Source organism: Stegastes partitus, unplaced genomic scaffold (assembly GCF_000690725.1).
Source record: "Stegastes partitus isolate 25-593 unplaced genomic scaffold, Stegastes_partitus-1.0.2 Scaffold43, whole genome shotgun sequence".
Lineage (NCBI taxonomy): Eukaryota > Metazoa > Chordata > Actinopteri > Pomacentridae > Stegastes > Stegastes partitus.
This window is the reverse complement of record NW_007577774.1, coordinates 1,033,818-1,057,122: the sequence shown is the minus strand read 5'-3', so window position 1 is coordinate 1,057,122 and position 23,305 is coordinate 1,033,818. Positions and strand designations below refer to the sequence as shown.

The window sequence follows — 23,305 nt, the reverse complement described above, 5'->3', positions numbered from 1 at the left end:
TCTGCAGCCTTTTTCAAACATCTGTTCAGTGCCGCTAGATTAAACACAAAAGTCCCCGTTCTTGAGCCGCACAATGAAATCGTTAGGCTGCATTGCCATCTGCAGGCCTTCGTGAGCTCTGAAAGCAGGAATTTGTCGACAGATAATCAGGTACACAGAGGAAATCTAACAGATAGTGGAGTCCAAAATTTATAAACTTAAGTTCACTGCAGAGTGCAAAGTTCTATATTTAGATAATTATTTATAGTGACTGAAATTGGACATTATGCAGGTTAGTTGGTGAAGGAGGAGTGATTTAAGATGCAGCTTGTGTCTCCCCCTGGTGGAGGAAGAGGCAAGGTGCACATCAGAGACCACAGCCTGTATCCACTGTGCACTCTCAGCTAGACGGACTAGATTCATTAAATCATCCCAGATCTAGCCAATGTCAGTGCTTATCTAATAGCTCTGACAGGTATCCACCCTGCAAGAAGGAACGCAGCTCATTCCTCCCAACAGCAATAAGGCTGGACAACATCAGCATCACTGGCTGATGTTAACCAAACAGACAAAAATTAACACATGATTATAATTCATTTTTGCACAGCAAATTTGCACAAGTCTGGGGTTTTTTCAGTGTAAATATTGTATATATTTTTTTCATTCAATAGTATATTTTTGTCATCTTGTGTATATATTTATTTTATTGCTTAATCATTATTTCCTAGTACTTTCTTTTTTTATATATATGTTTTTTAGATGCTGCTGTGGCATGTACATTTCCCCCAATGGGGATCAATAAAAATATTTTATTCTATTCTATTCTATTCTATTCTATTCTATTCTATTCTATTCTATTCTATTCTATTCTATTGGCTAATGCTTGAATTTTTACCTGAAATAAAGGATTGACATTTATATTATTGTTCCTGCGATGTGGTTTGTGCAGATATGGAGTCTTGTAGAAAGAATTATCAACATCGGATGCATCTCATCCTTGTGTCTCTCCGTATTTTGGAGTTTTAAGTTAGCAGTTATCGACTACATTCGTTCGCTGTTGTACTTGCAAGTGAGCAACTTAAATAGTTACTAAGTCATGTCCTTTAAAGTGAGACTAAAATAGACAGTTGAGGTTTTTTTTTGACATAATTAGTGAAGTTTGATCCTGTTTGAATCAGTACCTACAGATATTATACATGAACCACACCACATGGAAAATGAGTGCTTTTAATCAGTTATTAAACACAACTGATGTGATGATCTTCTGTGGCCACAGTGTCGCAGCTTCAGCATAAATAATTCCTTGTAGGCATTTTGCACATTTATCCACCAGTCTTTTGCTCTTCCTGCAAAATTCCCTCAGTTGCACGATGTTTAAAGGGTCCCTGCCCGTTTCAAATCCCCTCCACAGCTTTTCAGTGGGGTTATGGCTTTGACTGAGCTTCAAATTTCTCCTTTCTGAGCCATTTCTTGGTGGATTTGCTGTGTGCTGAGGATCATTATCCTGCCGAAAGGTCCACTTCTGGTTCAACTTTCAGACACATGGCCTCATGTTATATTTAAGTGCTCTTTGGAATGATGCAGGATTCATTGTTGAATCAATGAGGCCTGAGGTAGCAAAGCAGCTCGAACATTTCCACCTCGCTGCTTTCCAGTCGGTATGAGGTTCTTCCTGAAAAGCTGTCCGAGATCTACAGCAAATATATCTACTGTTACCAAATAACTTTATCTACGATTTGCCGAGGGCACGTTACTCCAGAAGACCCAATCTTTGCAGATATGTTCGTTGGCTGCAAAAGTTTAGTTTCTCTCTCGTATTCTTGTTTGAGAGCTTTTGACCCCAAACAAGTGTAGTTTGTGCAATCTGTCCCTGATTGGAGGCGCTGTGCAGATGCTGTGATGAAATTTTCAGGTTCTTGGAGACTTCAGATGGTCGAATGGCAATTGTGGATGATTACAGTGAATGATTTATGTAAAATCATTTGGAGGTCAAGTCCACCAAACACTTCATCACCAAAGAGAACAGCAAAGTGTAGTTGCCAGATGGTTTAAATACTTCAGAAGGAGGTTCTAGTCCTTGGCTTATTTTAATAAACTTCGTTTTTTTACACATCATTTTTTAATTAAACCGTGAAAATGACCACGGTGTTTACATTTTAAGTCATTTGTTTGAGTGTCGTTGTAGGAATAACTTCAAAGAGGATCGTGTATTCTCTTGTTGTGACGTGAAAAAAGTCAACACTTTCCATTTGATGTACTCACTTACAGTCGCAGCATCATTTTTATTTCCATAAGCTTCACAAAAGTTGTTCTGTCACCGATTTATTTTTCCTAAATGTCAAAGTCGGATGCTGAAGCACTTTGAACTGTCATGAAATAAAGAGAATCCTTAAAACCTCCCGAGTCAGTCGTCTCAAACGTTCCTCACATTTCACCAGGTGACAATAGCTAAACAAGAGAGAACACTTGATTACTGTTTGAATTTTTCAGCAGTAAAACTCACATTCATCTTACATGATGTAACAGTTTCTGACAAAACTCCACATTTTTTGGTTGGTTTTTAAAAGTCTCCTGTTTTCAGGCCTCGTTTAAATCTCAGCTTTTTAGCTTTAACCTATTTTTGGAACATAACAATCTGTCTGAACAAAATCATCTTAAACACCAATTAAATGAAAAGAAGAACAACCAAGAATCGCTTATTTCTATATGAATATGTTTATTAGTCTTTTAAAAAAAAGAAGTCCACAAACAAAGAATTACAAGAAAATAAAAGGAGATGATGAACGTCTGGCTGTCATCAGCCAGTTCAATGAATGTAATAACTTTATGTGGAAGTTGAAGATTTAAACTCCCCTCCACATGTCCGCTTTGCGTCTGTAAATGCAGATCAGAGCCTGAAGCAGGAAAAAACACTCCTTCACAAAGCTGACGCCATTTCATGTGGCAAAGAATTTGTTTCTCGAAGATCACCAGTATTTTATTTTCTCTGTGCACACATCACTGCTGTCTCAGATAAAGACTAAGGCACTTTCTAGAGAAACGTCTTTTCTTATATTCACTTGTAAAGCTGCTTTTTTTGTTGTTGTTGTTTTTTTGTCACTAACAAGAAAAGTATGACACATTCAGCCACACCATGTGGATCTACTGCACTAGAAGCCAGTTTATATCACCACATAACCCCCCCTAACAAAAAGAATAAAACATTTGCCACTTCATGTAAATCATAGCAATATTTTGGGCTTTTTGATAAATGTGGATACAAGAGCAAGACACAAGAGAGTTTTGAGTTAAGCGTAGTGTACATGGTACCGAAAGCAGAACATATTCAGTTTCTAAAAGCATTTTAAAAAATTCTCATAATGAGGTTTTTACAATTTCAGTTCATAGTCTTCTTAAATCATTTATAAAATGCTGCAACAGTATTGACGAATACAATATTTGTGTTTGTAAAAAGCTGCTGTCACATCAAAGCAGCCGGTGAGAGGACAACAAGTTTAACAGTATAGTACCATAAGTTAACAGCAGTGGAACAGAGATGCAGCTGTGCAAGAATCAAGTAAATTTCTCCGATGATGAATTACAATAAGCTGGATGTCCACGAAGAATGCAAATGTCCTCAGCTTGTTGCGACACTAATCCATTCATGATCATTATTACTGCAAATGTAAAAAAAAGCAGGGATTACATTGTATAAGGATGCGTTTTCAAGATAAACCCCTTCACTCCGTGTTCAATCCAGCAGAGGGAACCCACACTCCGAGTATTATCTGCAGCCATGACAAGGCATTTGCATAGCTCATCTCGACCCTGGTGAGATGGACTCTGTACGTTTAGTAATGACCAGCGCATGTGGGTGGCCGCGGTTTCAGGGCGAACATGAAAAAGCATTCAGAGCACCTGGATAACTTCGCTGAGGATACGGTAATGGTAGAAGGTACAGTGTGTCGGACATGAGTTGTAGCTTTGACCATGTTACAGTATATGGAAATGTAAAATCAAGTCACAAGGAAAAAAATCGGCACTGCAGTGAAGACGGAAACCCAAATTTACACGATAAGTCAACTTCAAGTACATTACAGTTCATTAAGGGACCGTACAAAAATTATTAGGGAGAGGGGTTCCAGAAAGGGGGAGGGGTTTTTTGGGTTTTTTTTGGCAAAAAAATAGGGTCTTATTTTAATTTTCTAGTTCTAATTTTGGCTCATCCTTTATTTTTTTATACACCATTTCACTAAAATGACCGTTACAAACTAAAGTGCATTCTTATTTATGTTTTGAAAGAAATGTGGGGGTTCATTTCTTCTCCTTTCCACCCTTTGATTAAGGGTTTAATATATAATTTGTTGGCAGAAAATTGGCCGCAAAAAGGCAATAAAATAAAAGGGAAACATGTTGATTAGAGATGCATTTGTGATACGTCACAAACAAACATAATAAGGAAGAAAATGCCCTTAAAGCATATATAAGAATGCAGTTTAGTTGTATAGGAACACAATATTTAGAAGATGGGTTCTGATTTTGTACTTTTTTTCATTTATGAGATTATTTACATAAATCATTTTCATGATTATAACAATAATAAAAAAGAAAGGTTAAATAAAAGATGGCTCTGCCGTGCGACACAAGTCTTAAAGGTTCATTCTGCCTCAAATGCAGGGCAGCAGTTCTGTTTTTGTCTTTGGAGCTTCATTTTTCTCAACACAATCAAGTAGCAGCTACAGGGCTAATTTGTTTAAGAAGCACAATGATGTGCATCTCGATACGTAGTTAATAGCGACTGACTAATCACCGTCTCTCCAGAGCGCCTGTTATTTTTACCAGCAGCAGAAGCAATGTGTTGCTAGGCTCAGCAATATGGAGCAAATTCATCTGACCAATTGGAATTTTAGATTTTGTACTATCTGTAAAAAGTCTTCGTTTTTTGTTTTTGTTTATTTAAAACATGCAAAAACAACAGTTTATTTTTCGATCTACTGGCTAAATGACATGATGCACATTGATTTAAACATTTTCCTTTTTCCACATGCAATCATCGGGGCAAAACAAAATTTCTCCGAACATCACAAATCCTGCAAAATCTGAATTTGTTCCACTCAGTCCAGCAACATTCTAGTCTAGAAGAGATGCAAGATTGTTAAATTTCATCCCATTCCTGGATGTTAACACTAATATGCTACGGAACCAATATTGCGGAAGCATGCCGAGATCCAGATCCATCATGGAATTTTTTTGGTTTATTCACTAACGAGCGGATTTCATTTTAAAAAATAATAAAAAAAAATGCAGCACCAGTTTGTATGTCGTTCTATTTAAGAGATTTAGGGACTCCAGGAGCCTCCATGTTGATCACCACCACACACTAATAATTTTTGTACAGTCCCTAAAAACTACGTTTGCATTCTGTTTTAAAAACAACAGCTCTGTTTGTGCTCCTTCGATTGGAAGCCAGTCACTTGTGGTTCCAGTAAAAGCAGCAGAAGACGATGTGCGCTATCAGCTCGTTGCATTGACTGTATTGCACTCAGGATGACTGTGATGTATTCATCAAAACCTTAAAGAGCTGACAACCAGCACTTCTTTCAACATTCTAGTTTTCACTTTCAGCATTACGGGTGATTTCGTTTTTGCGGATGCACCAGCATTCGTACGGTATGATCTGATCCTGTTGACATTTTCTGGTTTATTTCTTTAATTTATGAACTGTTTTTTTTTTTTTTTAAGATCAGGAGAGAAACCTTGGCTGTTTAAATGCGATCATAACTCCTCTCCTGTAGCTGAACAGTTCTGGTGCGTGACCTGAAATAAACTGTGTGTTTACAACATGTGTGTATAAAAGTGTGAAGGGGGCCACTGATGATAATGCTAACATTTGCACTCTGCTCTGCTCTGGTGCACTAACTCTCATCACCACAGCACCAAACAGCCACCGAGAAAAAAAAAAAAAAAAAAAAAGGCCACACAGCAGAGCAAAGCACTTGACTCCCTCTTTGCTCGCATTGATCGCATGTCTCTCAATATGCAACACCAACTGACACAGTATCGAAGCCCCCTGCGCCCTCCACTTTAGTGCGCTTCGACCAGTCTCATGTGTTTGAAATCCACTTAAAAGCTTTCATACGATTAAAAAAAAAAAAAAAAAAAAGACTCTCTATTTAGCACGCTTTTACAGATGTAAAGCTTCATATTAAGGACACATTAGGTGCTGATGGCTCGTTAACCGAGGGAGGGAGAGAGAGAGTACAATCTTAAGATGATGGCGGGAGGAGAGGGGATCATATGCACAGTAGCAGACCATGCACCTCCCCCTCGCTAAGTGCTGCAGAGATGCAAGGGAATGTGTGTGTGTGTGTGTGTGTGTGTGTGTGTGTGTGTGTGTGTGTGAGGATCTGTGCATAAGACAAGGGGGGGGATGGGGGAAAAAGAAAGTGTGTATATGTGCATGTGAGTGGAGGCAGTTCCTACAGTTTAATGATGGCTGCAGATGAAACAGGACGGGAAATGCATCGAGGCCGGCGGTGGAGGTGTAACCCCAGCTGGCCAGGTTTCTGTCTGCCTCGCCAGCACTTCATGCATTATCAGCTGACGGAAGTTTCCAAGAGGAGGAGGGGTTGCTAGGACTTAATATGACAAGATCTGGTATTGTTCTGAGTTTTTATATGTGAAGATTAAAGATCTGTCGACGCTAAATCCCCAGGGGATTTATATCTCCTCAGTAAGAAAGCTCCTTTTTTTTTATTTTTTATTCCTAGACTGAAGAGGGGGGGGGAGGCGATGCTGTCAGAGAGACTTGGATTGTCAGCCCTGGTGTAGTACAGTGGGACAAGGGGCGTGGTTTCTCCAGGAGCCCTCCAAGGACGGGAAATGTGCTTCTCTTCACGTGTGCCGCGCTTATGAGCTCCGACAGCGGAGTGCACAATGCACTCCTCGGCCACCGCACCAGCCGAAGCCCCTCGTGCACAATCTCACACGTATACACACACTCGAGTGCACGCAAACATACATAAAGATCTCTCTCTTTCTTATGCGCACACACACACACACACACACACACACACACACACACATATACACAATCCCTCCCCGTTTCTCTAAGCCTGGACCAGCCAGCAGCAAGAACAACCATCCATGGCTTTGACCCTGAATCAAACATTGAGAGAAAGAGGGGACGTAAAAATCGGACAAGTTGTTATTTTGTAGAAAAATAGAGGAAATTCCAGAGGCTGATAAAACGTCTTTGGCACTTCTGAAAACACAGCATACATAAAGGAATTGACACTGAGTATAAAAGGCCAAACTACAAAGCTATGTAGCCATAAAAAGATTAAGATAATCCGAGTTCATCCACATATGAGTTTGGCCAGTCCTGGGTGGATTTGAGCCTGAACCGGCCCGTACTCCACCATCTCTCCGTCCACAGTGATCATGCCCTGTGGAGAGATGGGCTCCAGCCGCAGGGCCCTCACCTTCTCGTACACCAGGTGAGGGCAGTCGCAAGCCAAGTGGGCGCCCTTCTCCATGGCGAGGAAGAGGCGCAGGAGGGCGGGTCGGGAGATTCCAGCTGTCACGTAGAACAAATGAATCACCCCATCGTCTGCCATCGCACCGGGGACAGTCCACAGGTCCTCGGCCAGGTGCGACTGGTAAATAGCCAGCACCAAGACAAAGTCCTCCTCCTTGACCACTGTCCAGCTCTCTGGGACTGGCTGGTCCAGGCCAGGAAGCAGAGAGTCCACAGGGGCTCCGGTTTTGCCGTCGCTCTGCGTCTCAGGTCTCTTGGTGGTGATGGCGTTGTTGGAGGAGTTGGTGATCGTGTTATGGTTGGAGTTCGTGCTGTTGCAGTTGTGACGAGAGCTCTGGTTCGGAGAGGCGTTGGGGATGAGCCGGCAGGGAAGGGAGGAGCAGAGCGAGGGGTGCTGAGGCGTGGAGGGTGGCTGGTTTGATTTGATGCTCCCTTTTGGATGCTTCGGTGCTTCCTTAACAGGCAGGTAAGCTAACCTGCCCTGGTATACTCGGAGCGTGGCCAGACGCACCAGGGTGCCCATCAGGAAGCGGATAGCTCCGACGTGGCGGTACTTCTCGCTCTCAATATCGACATCTGCCACAAAGCCCCAAGCTATGGAGAGGAAGGAGAAGAGTCGCTGCCTAGAGGCCAAATGGATCGACACCAGGTCCATGGAGCCAACCAGACCTTTGCACAGCATGAAGCCACAGCTCAATAGAAGCTCTTCATTCCACGCTGGAGGTGACCTGAGGGGTTGATACAGAAATCAAGAACTAGAAGCAATGGCAGCATCAACATCATATGAGAGCGCTATGCTATGATTTACTGTTGTGGAATAATACCAACAGGAATCAGCAGATTTTAACCATGTCACCCTACGCAATTTCTGTTCATACTGAAGAGTCTACATTTACATGCTAGCAGCTCAGTGAGGTTATACTTGAGCCAAATGCTAACATCAGCATGCTAACATGCTCACAATCACTGCTAACGTTGATAATTAGCAGGAACAGCCTATTTGCCATCTTTGTTTAATGTGTTGCGTAGCGTGGAAAATTTACCTGTAAATGCAAAGTCGGACTGAGGCTAGCCGTATGTCTTTAGTTTTGCAGGTATTTGGTCACAAACCAAACTTAAAGTGGAAATTAGTGTCTCAGTCAAACTTCACACAAACTACAATTTCACATTTCACAACTACAAATGTCAACTCAAGCACATACTGACTGAGCACGCAACTATCATGTAAAAAAAAACAAAAAATCAAAATAATACAACAACTAAAAACTTTTCTAACCTAAATATACTCATCTTTGACTTAACTGCGAGTTTCATTCAAAATTTGTGAGCCTCCCTGAAGTGCAGCTTACCTTCTATCACTTACAGCTAAGACTTCTTAAAAGTATAGAAAGTTAATTAAATGTGAAGGATTTTAGGATGAAGCAAGTTTTTAATTAACTTTCACACCACTCACAAAGATTATACAAATGTTTTACATTGGTGTGAAAGGCTGTTGGTGTATTGTTCAGGCAAAGAACAAGCGGATATCTACAACTAGACCATCTCCATGATTCGACAAGCAGCAGAAAAGCTCCCCAAAAAGCTAGTAAGTGGATTCTGCATTAAGATTACCCTTTAAAATAGATTGACATTGGTGGCAGAGCGTGTTGTCCACTTTTGCAAGGCTGGTAGTTCCATCCACCTTTACGTCCTGAAGTGTCCTTGGGTAAGACACTGAACAAGAAGATGGTCCCAATGGGAATCTAGCCTGGATAGACATTTACTATTTTAAATACGGTCCTGACCACAGCTGCAGCTTGTCAAAGAAAATCAGTAACAAGCAATAACACAAACCACTAAAATCACCTACACATGAAGTGAATAATGCTGATTATATTGTAAGAACAGCATATGTGAAGGTTTGGGATATGTTAAACACTTAGCAAACAGCCACTAGTCAATGTGAGAGGTGGGCGGGCAAGACTTAAGTGACTTTGACAAAACCATTAACTGGTGACCGGATGTTGCTGGACGTCCTGGAATAAGATTGATCTGCAGAAGCTTTACGACTTGAAAGATCTTCTTCTAAAGTGTTGAAGCTTTGGTGCCGTACCAACAGACCCTCCAGACGTCAGTGGGTTGGAGCTGTTCTGGCGAATTCCCAACAGCTTATTAGGCAGGTAGTCATAATGTTTTCGCTCACCTGTCTATGTTCCGCTTTGCCTGTTTTGATGTTGTGCCAACAGCCAGCCAGCAGATGGAGATGATACCCTGGACAACTGCTGAGATGCCCTGTTCCACAGCTGCACTCTCAACTATAATCACTCATAATGTGCGAGTTTTCTAAACCCATTACATCACTCCTCTGAGAGTTTCATCAACCTGAAATGACCTCTCGCTGCACGGCAAAACAGTTCTAGTCTCTCCTGCCTCCTGAGGAATGATGTGCCCAGTCAGCCTTTGGTATAATTACACAGAAAGGAGATAAATTGTCCTTTTTTTGGCTGAAGAAGGTTCATCTTTTGCACTGTTAGCCCATGCATTTAAATGACTCATTAATGGATTGACTCACTGTGAGTAGTGGTGGACGGACGCAGCCAGGGCATTGCCGGAGCCACCTGGTAGAATCCCCAGAGGGGTCTGGATGGCCTCTTGCCAATCCTCTCGGTCCATCAGACCATTTATCACCTGAATAAACAAGAACAAACCCAAAAACAGAATCAGATCATGTTCCTAAATAGAAAGTAGCATCTGTGTATGAGGAAACGCCTTGATAAAAGGTGTTCTGTGTCAAGTGTGACATTGCCTGGGAAGCTGAAGGCAACATGGCAGAAGATTTATTATTTCTCATGTACAGTACAGCGCTGAGCAGAAAGGCAACAAAACACTGTTGTCCATCATTGTTGTACGTGAAGTGAAGCATATACAGAATAAAAAGAAGGCTATTAATCAATGACTGGTGATTTCTGGTGCTAGAGTCACAGTACCTGAGCTTTTTTGGCACATTTGAGAACAATTCCATTTTGTACAGGCCTATTCTAAGAAGCGCTGAGAATAGAAACAGGGCTTTGGAGGCTGATTTTTGATTGATGGATTGATTGGGTTGGGTGAAAGTCGAAGCACCTCAAACAGCAGCCCATCTCCAGACATGATAACCAGTGCGTCCCACTGCGACAGGTCGGCCTTCTTCACCAGCTCCCGCGCATGGTTCTGGTGCTCTGCAGGACACATGACAGAAAAACCAAAAGATAAAGCAGAAAATTTGGCAAAGTGTGGGGGACAAAACTGACAAAAATAAAAACAAGGGCAAGGGCAGAGAAAGAGACACGCTCCCTTCATCGCCAGCCTCTGGGGTGGGATCAGGGAGATTAGGCTGAAAAGAGATTCAATTTCCCCTTATCAGGCCAGACGTATCACATTAGACCATCCAGTGGCTACTCAACAGCTCCGAGGCAGCTTAGCCGGGCCTGCAAACATCTGTGACTGACAAATATCTGCGTGTGTGTGTGTACGTGCGAGTGTTGGTTAATGCGCTGGCAGCGGAGTGAGCTATTTGTTCAGCCCAGTTTTATTGGCAGCATCCTTGAGTAGCGGGTCCCTCTGCAGGGGGTCTCAGTGGGCTCATCCCGCCAGCATTAAAGTCTGCAGCCCTGCCAGCCGAGACTCCCCGGTGCAGTCATGTGGTTGTGGAGACGGGAAACAGCTTTACAGAGGGAGAGGGAGTTTTAACAAGCACTGATTCACTGCCACCATGATGGGAACAGTTTCTGCACAAATATCGATCGACACAGTGAAAACTTCCCCTTTCACTTTGCTCAACCTCTACCTGTCCCAGTGGCCTCTCCCGGGGCCTCTCCTTACCACCGGTGCTTCCCCCCTCCCACAATGTTGCCGCTGTTTGTTTGCTGTGGAAAAGCTGGAGGCGTTGATGCAGTGCTGTGTTGACAGACCCAGGCAGAGGGAGTAACTGCGCTTGCACGGCTGACTCAGCACTTTGCTGGTGCTTTACTTCCCAGCCACTTCCTTATTCAGGGGGTCACCAGCAAGCACGAACGTTGAGCTAAACCCCGGAGATGAGGGCAGTTTATGGTTTTCGACACAATCCGTAAACGCAAAATCTTGGGTAAATTCCAGCTTTGCTCCACTTTCCCCACGTCATGTCACCCTCTGCTGCCACCTTCTGAGGTTAGCCCGGGTAAGGATTAAACTTGGTACACTGGATGCTTCATACAGTATGTAAAAGGTACATGCTGACACAAGAGGCGCCTCCATTGGTACTTGTCCTTCCTCAGGCAAAGGCAGTGTGATACAGTCATCAAGGAGCTGCGTGCCGTTTAAGTGGACTCATAGTCACATCTGACTGTATCTGACCACACAGGGCCCTTTACTGACCCACATTCTCCCTCCATCATGCCGGTTCTATTCTGTGTTGACATCAGTAATTACTCTGTCTTTTTTCATCACCATCCAGCTGCTGATCTGACCTTCCTTTTAGTCCCAGGAGTCTGCACAAAGAGCCCACATGCACATCGGTACTCGTACCCAAATACAAAAAAACAAAAACAAAAAAAAACAGACACAAACACAGTTTCTCCCTTCTTTCTCTGCCTTTGCTGTCATGATACATCTCGCTTTGAGCTGTAGCAGAGATTCAGCTGTGTACTTTCAAGCTGATACTGAAAGCCAGAGCCAATTCTTACTTGTCAAAATGGAGATTCTGTCAAACAGGGCTGGGGTGGAAGGAGGGGGAAAGTTAAAGATTGTGCATCGCTGACACTCTCTGACATGGAAATTTTTACTACTTATGCTTCTCTTTTCTGTATTTTACATATTTACTGGGTGCTACATCATGTGAAAGTTTGTTTTCTTGTTCACTTTCAGTTTGCGGTAGGAGGTTAGCCTGACCTTGGTGCCTCGGTGTGCAGAGGAGGTCTTATCTGGACTCTCTCGCGGATGTAAATCAAAGAGCCCAGTTTTAGGGAGGAAGAAAGGCAGACAAGTTCGCACATATATAATATTCTGTGAAGCTGCAGTTTGCCTTGAAAAAAAGATCTATCAAAAGGAATCAGTAAAACCCAGAATAACTGACCCCCACCATTTTTCTTGCTGGAAGAAGGGGGATGTGAGACAAATTTAAAATATCCTAAAATATGGACGACAATTTTATACCTTTTGTCCGTCTTAGGAAGGCGTGTGTATGTTTTTTGCTTTGTTTTGTTTTTTTTGCAATAAATCACTCTAATGGATCCTTTTACTTTGTGACTTTTTGTTTCACAGCACAAATCAAATACGAAGCTACATGATTCTGACACTGCGATTCTGTGATAGTCAATACGTTACATTATCGTTACTATTCAGTTGTAGTAGAACTAATATATGAGCTGTAACCAAACTACTTCACTTGCACTGCATGTTATACTCCATATTCTATTCTAATTAGCTTAATGTTCACTAGTGATGAATTTTCCTCTATGTTTAGGCATATTCAAAGTAACATAACTGAAATATTTAACAAAATGTCTTATGTGCTTCATTCTCCATGCGACATATTCATAACATTATTTCAGTGGATTTAATTCGAATTAGACAAGTTTTCTTTTGCTTCAAAATTCAGATTTCAGTGTAAAACGGTCACGGACAGTAACTTGTGGTTCATTATGGGGTTATTGTTTATTAATTTTCTAGCAATGTATTTAACAAACTAGTTAACAGCATATCGTGAAGACTCCACTTTACTCCGCACCATCTGCTACATGTGCTGCACAGTTTACTGGAACTTTACTGAACCAACTATATGATGACACCACCTTTAAATTATCCTGAGCATCTTTACCTGCATTACCTCCTTTTAAAATGAACATTTATATATAGAGATAGTAGTAGAAGTTGAAATCAGAAGTTTACATACACTATATAAAATGACATAGAACCTTTTTTTTTTTACTATCTGACATTAAATGTGACTAACCTTTTCTTGTTTTGGGTCAATTAGGAGGACCAAAATTCGCTCCATTTACTAAATGCCAGAATAATGAGAGAGAGAATTTTTTTATTACTTTCTTCACACTGAGATTACTGCACCTTCAAACTATTTGGGAAGATGCCTGGACATTCCCATGGTGTTTATACTTGTGTATAACTGTTTGAACAGATGAACGTGGAACCTTCAGGCATCTGGAAATTGTACCCAAGGATGAACCAGACCTGTGGACGTCCACAGTTCTCTCCCTGATATCTTGGCTGATTTCTTTAGATTTTCCATGTTGTCACAAATGGAAGCAGAGTGTTTGAGATGTGCCTTAAAATACATCCACAGGTGTGCCTCCAATTAACTCAGATGTTGTCAATTAACCAATCAAAAGCTGCCAAAGTCATGACATCATCATCTGGGCTTTCCCAAATAGTTTGAAGGCAAAGCAATCTTAGTGTATGTAAACTTCTGACTTTGAAGAAAGCAGTAAAAAAAAATAAAATCTCTAAAAAAAACTCTCTCTTTCATTATTCTGGCAAATAGAAATAATTTTGGTAATCCTACCTGACGGATCCTAACTGATAGCCGTAAATCAGCTGATAAAATTAGCGGGCTGATAAATCCGCCCGGCTCTAATTTTAATAATGTGTCAATTTAATTAATTAGCTTTCTAATTCGCCTTCCCCTGTCTGTTACCTTGGAGTTTCTTTGCAGGTTTGCGAACTTTACCTTCATTTATTTAAGGGCCACCACGAGTAGTCATGAAGCAGTGACTCTGACAGGTTAAAAATCTGACATGAAAATCCATTCAGAGCGCCTGCATGTTTTCATAAAAGGTTTTGTATTTAGTGTCAAAGTGTCACTAACGTATAATTAGAGAAATCTATATCATATATCTGTATTTTGTTCCACCCCTAATGTGCATGGGTTATTTTTGTTTGTCAGATTAAAGTCTTTCCCTTTTTTCCCCCCAGCAGCTCCTTGGTATTCAGAGCGAGGTCACTGAGAGTCTCTGATGACAGTCACCAACACAACGCTGTTTAAGGTCACAAAAAGGCACCAGTAGCTCATCCAGAATGCGGAGCAGCTGGGACGACTGAGATGAGAATTTAATGCGCGCACGTGCTCGAGTGCCTGCAGATGTGCATGAACTTGTGGCCTCGTGAATTTGCGATCGCACAAACCATGTGTAATTCCTGCAGAGATTGAAAGTCGGCGCAGAGTGCAGTGACACCAACTTTAGTGTGTGTGCGTGCGAATTGGCAAAATGACCCAGTTGTCAGATTGATCATCCGGCGATGGGGGTCAAAGCTTTAATCCCTATTATACATGAAGGTGACCCTGAGAAGAGAGCCGGCTAAATGCATGAGGAAAACATGTTCATGAGCGAATACTGACCTGTGAGGACGAGTTTGTAGGGAACAGACGCCTCGGTCAGCATGCCCTGTATGTGGCCGGTAAAGAGCTGCAGAGCCTGTCCTCGCCCGCTGTGAGGGTTCACCAGAATCATGGTTCTACAAGGCCGACGCACCTCCGAATACAACACACCTAAGACAGACAGATGTCAGTGAAGGCAAAGGCAGATATAAAGCGAGAAGACAAAAGGAGTATCTTAAAGAATGTATAAGGAAGGCCTCCTCCCTCGAGCTCTCTGTGGCACAGAGATGCACTTTGAAAAGAAAAAACATGACACAGTAAAGTTATCTGCTGCGAGAGCATTCAGGCTGACGATGCTTAATTTTAATGTGGCATGCTACTTTCTTCAAAGAGAGAGGGCGTACAGATGCTTCTCATTCGGGATCTTACCAATTATTAATAGACGTTTGTGACATCTTATCATCCCCATGAGGAAAACCATCCTGTTGCTCGTGTCTTTCAGGGGGAAGGCAGGTTAATGGAATAGTGAAAAATGTCACTACCGGTGGCGTTTGCGGGGTTTGAACTTTTTGCTCAAGGGTGCTTTCATGGGACGGATGCTTGCTTGCTCCCTTCAAACATCTTTATACTAATGCCAATATTTATAATTGTAAAGATAAAGGAAAACAATTGAGGGAGGTGGCTAATGGCTAAAAAAGCAACAAATTATTGATGTTAGGACACAAAAAATGATTTAAAATCAACATTTTGGGAGAAATATTTATATTTTGTAACTCATACTAAATCAAAAGATTAATCGATAAAATAATCAGTGGAATAATGATAAATAAAAACATTTGTGAGTACTATTGTAAAAATCTAAACATATGCATGATTCAATTCGAGGGTATTTATGTGTCAAAATGTCCTTCAGAAAGACTCCAAGCCTCCAGATTGCTCTAAATGTGATCACTATGAATGTATGAAATTCTGCCTAATGATTGTTATGCAATGTAATGTAGATTAAATAATCTCATTGCATCAATAAGGCTGGTACAGGATTTTATCCTAATGAACAGCGAGCTATTTGCTCACGGAGTTCCCACTGGAATTATACACTAAACTGTTCTATTCTCGCTGGTTGCAGCTGAAGTGATTTGCAGCTTTTAAAGAGAATTTGGAGAGAAGCTTCCCCCCTCTGGAGGTGGATTTTGCAGCAGATGCCCTTGTCCTTATAAGCAGACACAGACTCGCCAGAGACCATATCAAATGAATCAGAAAGGACAGCAAATCGTTCCATTTCGGGGTACACGGAGGGCAGAAACTTCAGGATCCATTTCTGTCATAAATATTTGGCTGCAGATGGTGCTGACTTTGGCATGAGGCATACAAAATTTCTCACAGGCATAAAATATGATGGATGTTTAAATTGAAGCTCTTCAGTCATTTCCACTCTCTAGATATGTTTCATCGTTAAGCTTCGTCATTGACAAAGCCAAACGCTTTAGGCATCCTTGTTTTCACTCGCTAACATCTGTCTCCTCTGCCTGAGCTGTCAAAGTATTTTTCCTCTCGCCGGTTCGCAGCCTCGGTTTCCCAGCACCGTGACCCGAGCTGCTGCCACCCTCCACTTCATTTGGCCTGTTGTGATGTGACACGAAAATATCTCAAAGAAAGAGGTGTGAACCCGCCAGGAAGAGTGAGGCGAGAGTGCGAAAACACACACAGGCACGTGCCGAACCCTGCCTCCATTCACCCACACGGGGTTAGCATTGTTTTTTACTTGTATCTGAGCACAATGTGGCTTTTCACGCACAAAAGGTTCTCGCTGCACTTCCAGAATACAGTGGAAACTGGCTTTTGACAATGAAAGAGCTTTAGAATCAGGTTTTTGCACTCAAGTGTGTTGAGCTGAATAACATCCCCTTAATAAACCCACAGATGCCCTTGGCAAAGGTCAAAGCTGAAATCCTGATTGCTTAAAAACAAAATACCTTTGGCATTTTGGACACTGGGATAGGTTGTGTGACCCCTAAATCACTAAAAAAAAAAGAAGTGGACTACTTTCCCTTTAGCATCAGTCTGATTAAATGTCTCTGATTTGCTTCCCACATCTACGTTTTTTGTTTTAGTGAATAATAAATAGTGAAGTGAAAAAGAAACAGCAGTTCAGTATCACACAGCTAATTCAAACCCATGTAGTTCAACTGTAGCATGAACTTACTTTTCATGCAGAGGAACACTTATTAACTAGATTGCGTAAATAAGTTGGAGAGCATGAATTCTGTTAAATCCCGTATCGCTATTCAGACCATTTTTTAAAATGTTGTTAGCATTAAGATGATGTAATGAGATCTAATGTAAACTAACACACAAGCCATGCAAAGCGGCACTGAATGCAAACATGAACATGCTAAAATACTGGCAATCATGCTAGTATAATGTTTTTTATTTTTATTTCTTGCTGCTATTGTCGTGTTCTTCCACACAAGTTTCGTTGTACTCCTGCACAATGACAATAAAGTCTCTTTATCTTATCTTTATCTTAGCATGTTCAGCGTCATACTTTGGTAAGACAGCATGCTAACATTTGCAAACTAAAGCTGAGTTCGATAGGAATGTTGTGCACGTATTTTGTCTAAAAGAAGGGATCGCCGTGGTGGTCTATGCTTAATTTCACGGCCATGCATTCAAAAACTGCTGATATTTCATTTAAAACAACAAATGTCAACTTTATAGTGGTGCTAGAGTCCGATGATCACCAAGTGTTTCATCTTCTGGGGACCATGAATCTCTCCATAAAATTTTATGCTGTTGTTAAAACATTTCAGACAGTCGACCCTTGACAGCAGTTTTGATGCAAAGTGTCGTGACTGTGACTGCTACCATCTTGGCACAACCCGACTCCTCCTAACTCCCGACTAATCCAAAAATGACAAAAGTAGAAGTGCGAGAGTGGAGCTAAGAAGGACCCTGCACAGATTTCTGGACCACGAGCTGTCCAGTGATGGAACCCGCCTGTCACTCAAAGCGGCCATACTTTAAATTATGCATAACTTTAAGCCTTAATACAATTTAAATGGGTGAGTTATATATAAAAATTCACCAGCATACAGTTGACCACAAACGGGGATATTAACTGTACAGATCAAAACTGTTTTTCATACCAGGCTGTAAATGTGTGTATTCCTGCTGTAACACTGATCATTTAAAGAGAGTCTACGAGGACTGATACATGTATGGAGGCAGCCTCCAATGGGCATTCGAGGTACTGCAGTTTTTGGTACTTTTGCATTAGCATCATTGCTCAGCACGCGAGGTTGATGCTTGTAGCCAACTTACACATCAAAATCTTCGAATTAAAAATGAAAAAAACCCTCCTCACGCTGGGATTTTTTGGATTGTTTGTGTAGTAAATGTTCAGTCATTGTCCCTCGGAGACAAATACTATTAAAGATGATTTAGGGGCCTTTTAATGGTTATTCATTTTATCTAGTGATTATTATTGTTTATTAACTGGCCCCTGGACTCCTGTCATTTTGCAAAAGTTGCCCAAAGGCTAAACAAACTGAGTATCACTGCCCTCGAACCATATGATGCTAATGTGACTGAAATTAGGGTCGGTGCTGAATGCATTCACACAGTAAGTTACAACTAATAAAACAGCTCGGGCCTCATTAGGCAACTGAGAGATCTTTCTAACAGTTTACCCGAACTTATGACGAATGAGGTGGACAAAACCACATCTCAGCACTGAAATCGTACAGTTAAAACAACAATTATCTATTTGCACAGTTTCAACTAAAACTGCACATTATAACCTTAATAAAACTAGGATTCAGTGTAGCCTTCCTAATAAAATCGCCATGAAGTTTAAATAAATGGCACATTTTGTTATTTAAGCTGGACTATTATTTCTTATCAGTAAATAATGGCGTATGGTTTATACTGAGCTCACAAGCAGCAAGAAAGCAAATGCATCTATTTGCAGTATGATACTACAGATACAGGCCACAGTTTAAATGATTTTCCATCCCCCAAAATTTGCCAAGCCCTGTCGCTGAAAACTATTTCTTCCTGCACCACATTCCTCCTGACCTGAGTCGGTTTGTGTACGTGTGATCGAGTCAGTGTGTGATGTGAAGTCAGATACCTGCAGGCAAATCCTGCCCATCACACTGGCAAGTAAACTTTCAGCCGCAGTGTGTGTATTTCACAGTTACAAGTGGGTAAACACACACACACACACACACACACACAGGCGGCGAGGCGACAGGCAGACTGGATATGACAATGTGTCAGCGCTAACAAGTGCTGCGATGACAGAGCTGATTTACCATCTCATTGCCACGACTGAATCACTATGCAAATGCATTCGAAATAGACGTGTAATGCACAGTCAGTATCACATGCTGCAGCACAGGTGGGGTTTGTTAAAACATGACATAAATATCAAAAAAAAAAAAGGAATCTTGGAACACAAACAAACATGCGGGATATTTAGTGAAAGCCTTCTTGTTCGGACGTTCTATATTCAGACTGCAAATGAGCTGCATTCCGAGGCTGGGTGAGTGTTTGAGGAGGGGAGGAAGGCCGGGCAGCATAAACACCGCTGCCCACTGAGGCATCTTCAGACAAGACAGGGGGAGCGAGAGAGAGGAGAGAGACAGGGCGGGGCGCTGACAGGCCATCACAGCCGTGTGTCACGGACCAGAAGACGAAAGCTCCGCGGGGACCGAGATGCTGGCCGGGGTCAGAGGTCGCCTGGTGACGCATTTTAACTGTGAGCCTCGGGGGGAGATCGCACACTGACAGATACACCTGACCCCGAGGCTGCCGAAAAACAAGGAGCTGGACACACCACAGCTCCACCCCCCCCTTCCCCTTTTCTTTTTTGACACAACTTGTTACCCAGACACATGCAAGAATCATGCTCGCTCTTGCACTGGAATTGCTTATTTGCACTTTTTTACTGGGTCAGACCCAGATTTTTGGGAGAAATCAAAACAATCCTTGATGCCACTGTAACAGAAGCTGGATCAAAAATAGTAAAAGTCTATGATGTATAAATGTGTAAATGTTTAATCTGTATCCAGCTATTTGAACAGCAGAAAAAGGATACAGCCAGTAGCAAAAAAAAAGAAAAACAACCACTCCCAAGAAAAGTCAAATCAAGTCACCATCATCTTATTCCTTTTGCATGCAATCTCACTGTGGATCTTGGAAGCAGCAGGACTATATCATAGCACTTCATTATTTACAGCTCATTCATTCCGATGAACCCTCAGCGAGGATGTGAGGCTGGATTTCAACACACAAACTAAATTAGGAGAGCTACATCCTCGCTGTAAACCACACCTGCACGTATTTTATTTCATCATTTTTTTCCCCCTGCATCACCATGATAGCTCTCTGCCCAAATACCAATCTTGTGCAGCAATTGCACTTTTAATCCCAACCTTTCCATCTGCAATCCCAGATGAGATGGCACGCAATTAACTTAGGAGGGGTAAAACACACGACGAGGGATTAGCGACTCGACTTTCATACATCCTCTATGACAAGACAGTAAAGCGAGCGGCGATTCTGCTGCATCTATTAGCACAACATTTAGAGCGCATAATAGATTCCGTTAAATACTGTATTATTGGCTTTAGCCTGGATCTGGGGGATGCTAAAACAAGCTTATAAATTAATGATATGATTGCTGAGTTGCTGTGTTCAAAGGGCACAAAAAAATGTGGAGTGAGAGATCTACAAACTGTTGGTTCATTAGTATGTGTGGCTGAATTTCAGCCCCGTCCTCAAGCTGGAGCTCTTTGATGAGTCCAGTGAGGGGAGAGTGGGGGGCTCAGGTATCTCTCAGGTTACCATCTGCCTGCCTTCCTGCCATACAGGCCTGGATGTCAGAGTCCTGCTGGCTGCAGACCAGAGGGAGGCTGGATGTTAAGGTCTCTGTGTGTTTGCTGTGTTCACCTGGAGGCTGCTACCAGGAGGGCGACCTCATTCCTCATCCCTCATCCCAACACTTGCCTCCATCTTTGGCAGCCGACATTCCAAATTAGTCACCGCCGAGTCAAATATCCGCTTCTCCTCTCAGTGCGCCGACTGCTCAAGAATGCACAGCTTGCTTTATATTTTAAACAGTTAAATATTTCTGTATGAAGACAGAGGATATTACCTGACCTGACACACAGAGGGGGAGTCGGGGATTTGCAAACCACAATCCTCCTTTAGCTTTTGTCTCTGCAATTTTTTTTTTGTCCCAAATGAGTGGCAATTAAGTCGCACAAACACTTCTCGTCTTGTGTTCGTGTTAATCACTCTGTCATTGTATACCAGGGTGGAAGCTAATGAGACTGGAAGACAAAGAAAACTTGAGGACAGTAGGCATTTTAAACAGAGCGAGACATGATGAGACCTAATTAGACGAAGCAGGATGAAAAGCAGACGCTGTTTTGATGTGATGCTTCCACCCATCAACAATAAACTCTCAGTGGGAATTTACTGAGCAGAAATAATGAAGCCTGAGCAGCAGCTACACTGTCTGCTGACAGAGGATCAGTTGAAAAAAATCTAAGTACTTAAGTGATCATTTTTTTCCAGGAGTGTGTGTGTGTTTGAACCTTTTTTTTTTTTTTTTTTATCCAGGCTGCACATCCAGGATCATCACTGATTCACACTGTGTGCATGAATGAGAGCTGCTGTTGGCAGGCAGCTCACCTTTCGCCTCTCACAGCAGGTAGAGCAGGTTACTGAGAGCAGATGGAATGTGTCTCCTGTCTGCCAAACCTGTTTTTTGGCGTTGAGAGGATGCAGCTTACAATTGAGGTATTATATATCAGCCCAATTACACAGGTCAGAGACATTCAGTTGGCAACTCAAACGCTGACTTTGCAAGACTTTGGTGACATAAAATCAAAAGTGCAACACAGAGCAACTCCATTCAAAGCCTTTTTTAAAGACTTTACTATCTTCACATTAAAATAAAGTGTCTTTTTTTGCAACACAGGCCCATGTTTTTCTCAAATGTGAAGTTACATTTACAATCTAATGCCTCTGATCCATGTGTCCCCTCCTCACCGTCTCTCCGGGGCGCCTGCAGCACCGAGGCGTCCCTGATGGCATGAGCCCACCTCTCAGCCTCCTGGAGGTTCTGGAGCGGGTCCTGGACCAGCGCGACCCGAAAGCACTGCTCCACTCTCTGCCGGGTCACTCCGGCGCTCATCCAGCGCCTCTTGAACGGGTAGAAATAAGCGGTAAAGTACGCGCCGACGTCCGCGCCGTCCGGCCCTCTGTACGCGCGGCAGCCGATACAGTCGGTCAAGTTAAAAACCACCTTAGTCCGGCCGGGTGACGAGGAGATTCTCTGGATGGTCAGGGCGCTCTCCGTTAGGCTCACCGAGTATCGGACCCTGTCGTTGAGCGTGTCGGTGAACTCCCCGTACAGCACGCCCACGAACCCGTTCCGCTGGCGGGATGGGTCCGGATCAGAGGCGTCTTTCTCCATCCCGGACGGAGAGTGCGACGCGTCCCGGAGGCCGGTGTGCGGATGGCGGTGCGGTGCGGACTCTAAACCGAGCAGCCTGCTGTGGGACCCTTTAAGCAGAACAACAGGAGCTTGAACGGTTCAGAGTCTCTCCCTAGTGACTGGAAGAGGAACGGCAGTGATGGAGCAGGAGGAGAGCGCAGCGCAGCGTCCTGTATCCAACGCTGCGTCTTGGAGGAAACACCTTGTGCCTTTGTCTTTATGCACTCTCAAAAGTAATTAAAAAGACCTGTTCCTACCACTAAACTTGATGCACAATTTCTAATTTAGAATAAAACAGAAAATAAACCAAACCCCCTTTTTTTCATGGCACAGAGTAAAAGGAAATTACGCAGCAATCCTGTCAGAGCATTTACACAGTCAGACTACACTTTACAGAAATGTTGATAATAGTGCAAAATGTACACATAAGGTGCAGTCTTATATAAACATATGTACAGTTCAATATATACGTGCAAATAATAGAAGGTGCAAAAAAACGGAGACAATGAAATAATTTACTGTTTTAGATCAACATTTTAGGTTGCAAACGTTATTTTTATGGGTTGGGTTGGCATAATAATGTCTGTAATTGCGTCAACTTAATATTGTGAGTTATGTAAACTTGAATCTTCCCGTTAATTGATTAGAAACTAAATATAAGTTGATGGAACTTACTGAAATTGGCTTGATAACTAAATAAATCGCGTTAGTTCTCTTAAGGTTAAGACGTAGTTTTTTTTTTTATTTGTTTGTTTTTAATTTATTACCAGCTTAAAAACTTGAGTATAGTGATGGTTATGAAATACATAACACTTTAACAAGAATAAACGATAGTTAATCCAGTCGGTTAATCGATTTTGCCACTGACTAGAACCATGTGTGAAAGATTATCATGAACCTTAATGTATTTGTTTAATATTGAATAAAATTAGATCCTGTAAATCTTTGTATTTTCTCCATGTATAATAGT

General features: G+C 42.1%; 1 protein-coding gene across 1 annotated transcript; it reads right to left on the bottom strand.

The window, feature by feature from the left end:
• Positions 1-7,316: 7,316 nt before the first annotated feature.
• sphk1 (sphingosine kinase 1) lies at positions 7,317-22,314 on the bottom strand. The gene is made up of 5 exons (XM_008305672.1): positions 21,888-22,314; positions 14,847-14,996; positions 10,601-10,695; positions 10,050-10,165; positions 7,317-8,226 (listed from the first exon to the last, which is right to left on the bottom strand). Exons 1-5 carry the CDS (start codon positions 22,312-22,314, stop codon positions 7,317-7,319), a joined length of 1,698 nt encoding a protein of 565 aa, XP_008303894.1.
• Between the last annotated feature and the right edge of the window lie 991 nt (positions 22,315-23,305).

Excerpts from the sequence above, each read along its gene's own strand:
- sphk1 (XM_008305672.1), bottom strand. The coding sequence starts at position 22,314 with ATGGAGAAAGACGCCTCTGATCCGGACCCATCCCGCCAGCGGAACGGG. Across the intron at positions 10,696-14,846 it reads CTACAAACTCGTCCTCACAG|AGCACCAGAACCATGCGCGG; the intron begins GTCAGTATTCGC and ends TGTGTCCTGCAG. Across the intron at positions 8,227-10,049 it reads TCCGTCCACCACTACTCACA|GTCACCTCCAGCGTGGAATG; the intron begins GTGAGTCAATCC and ends TCAACCCCTCAG.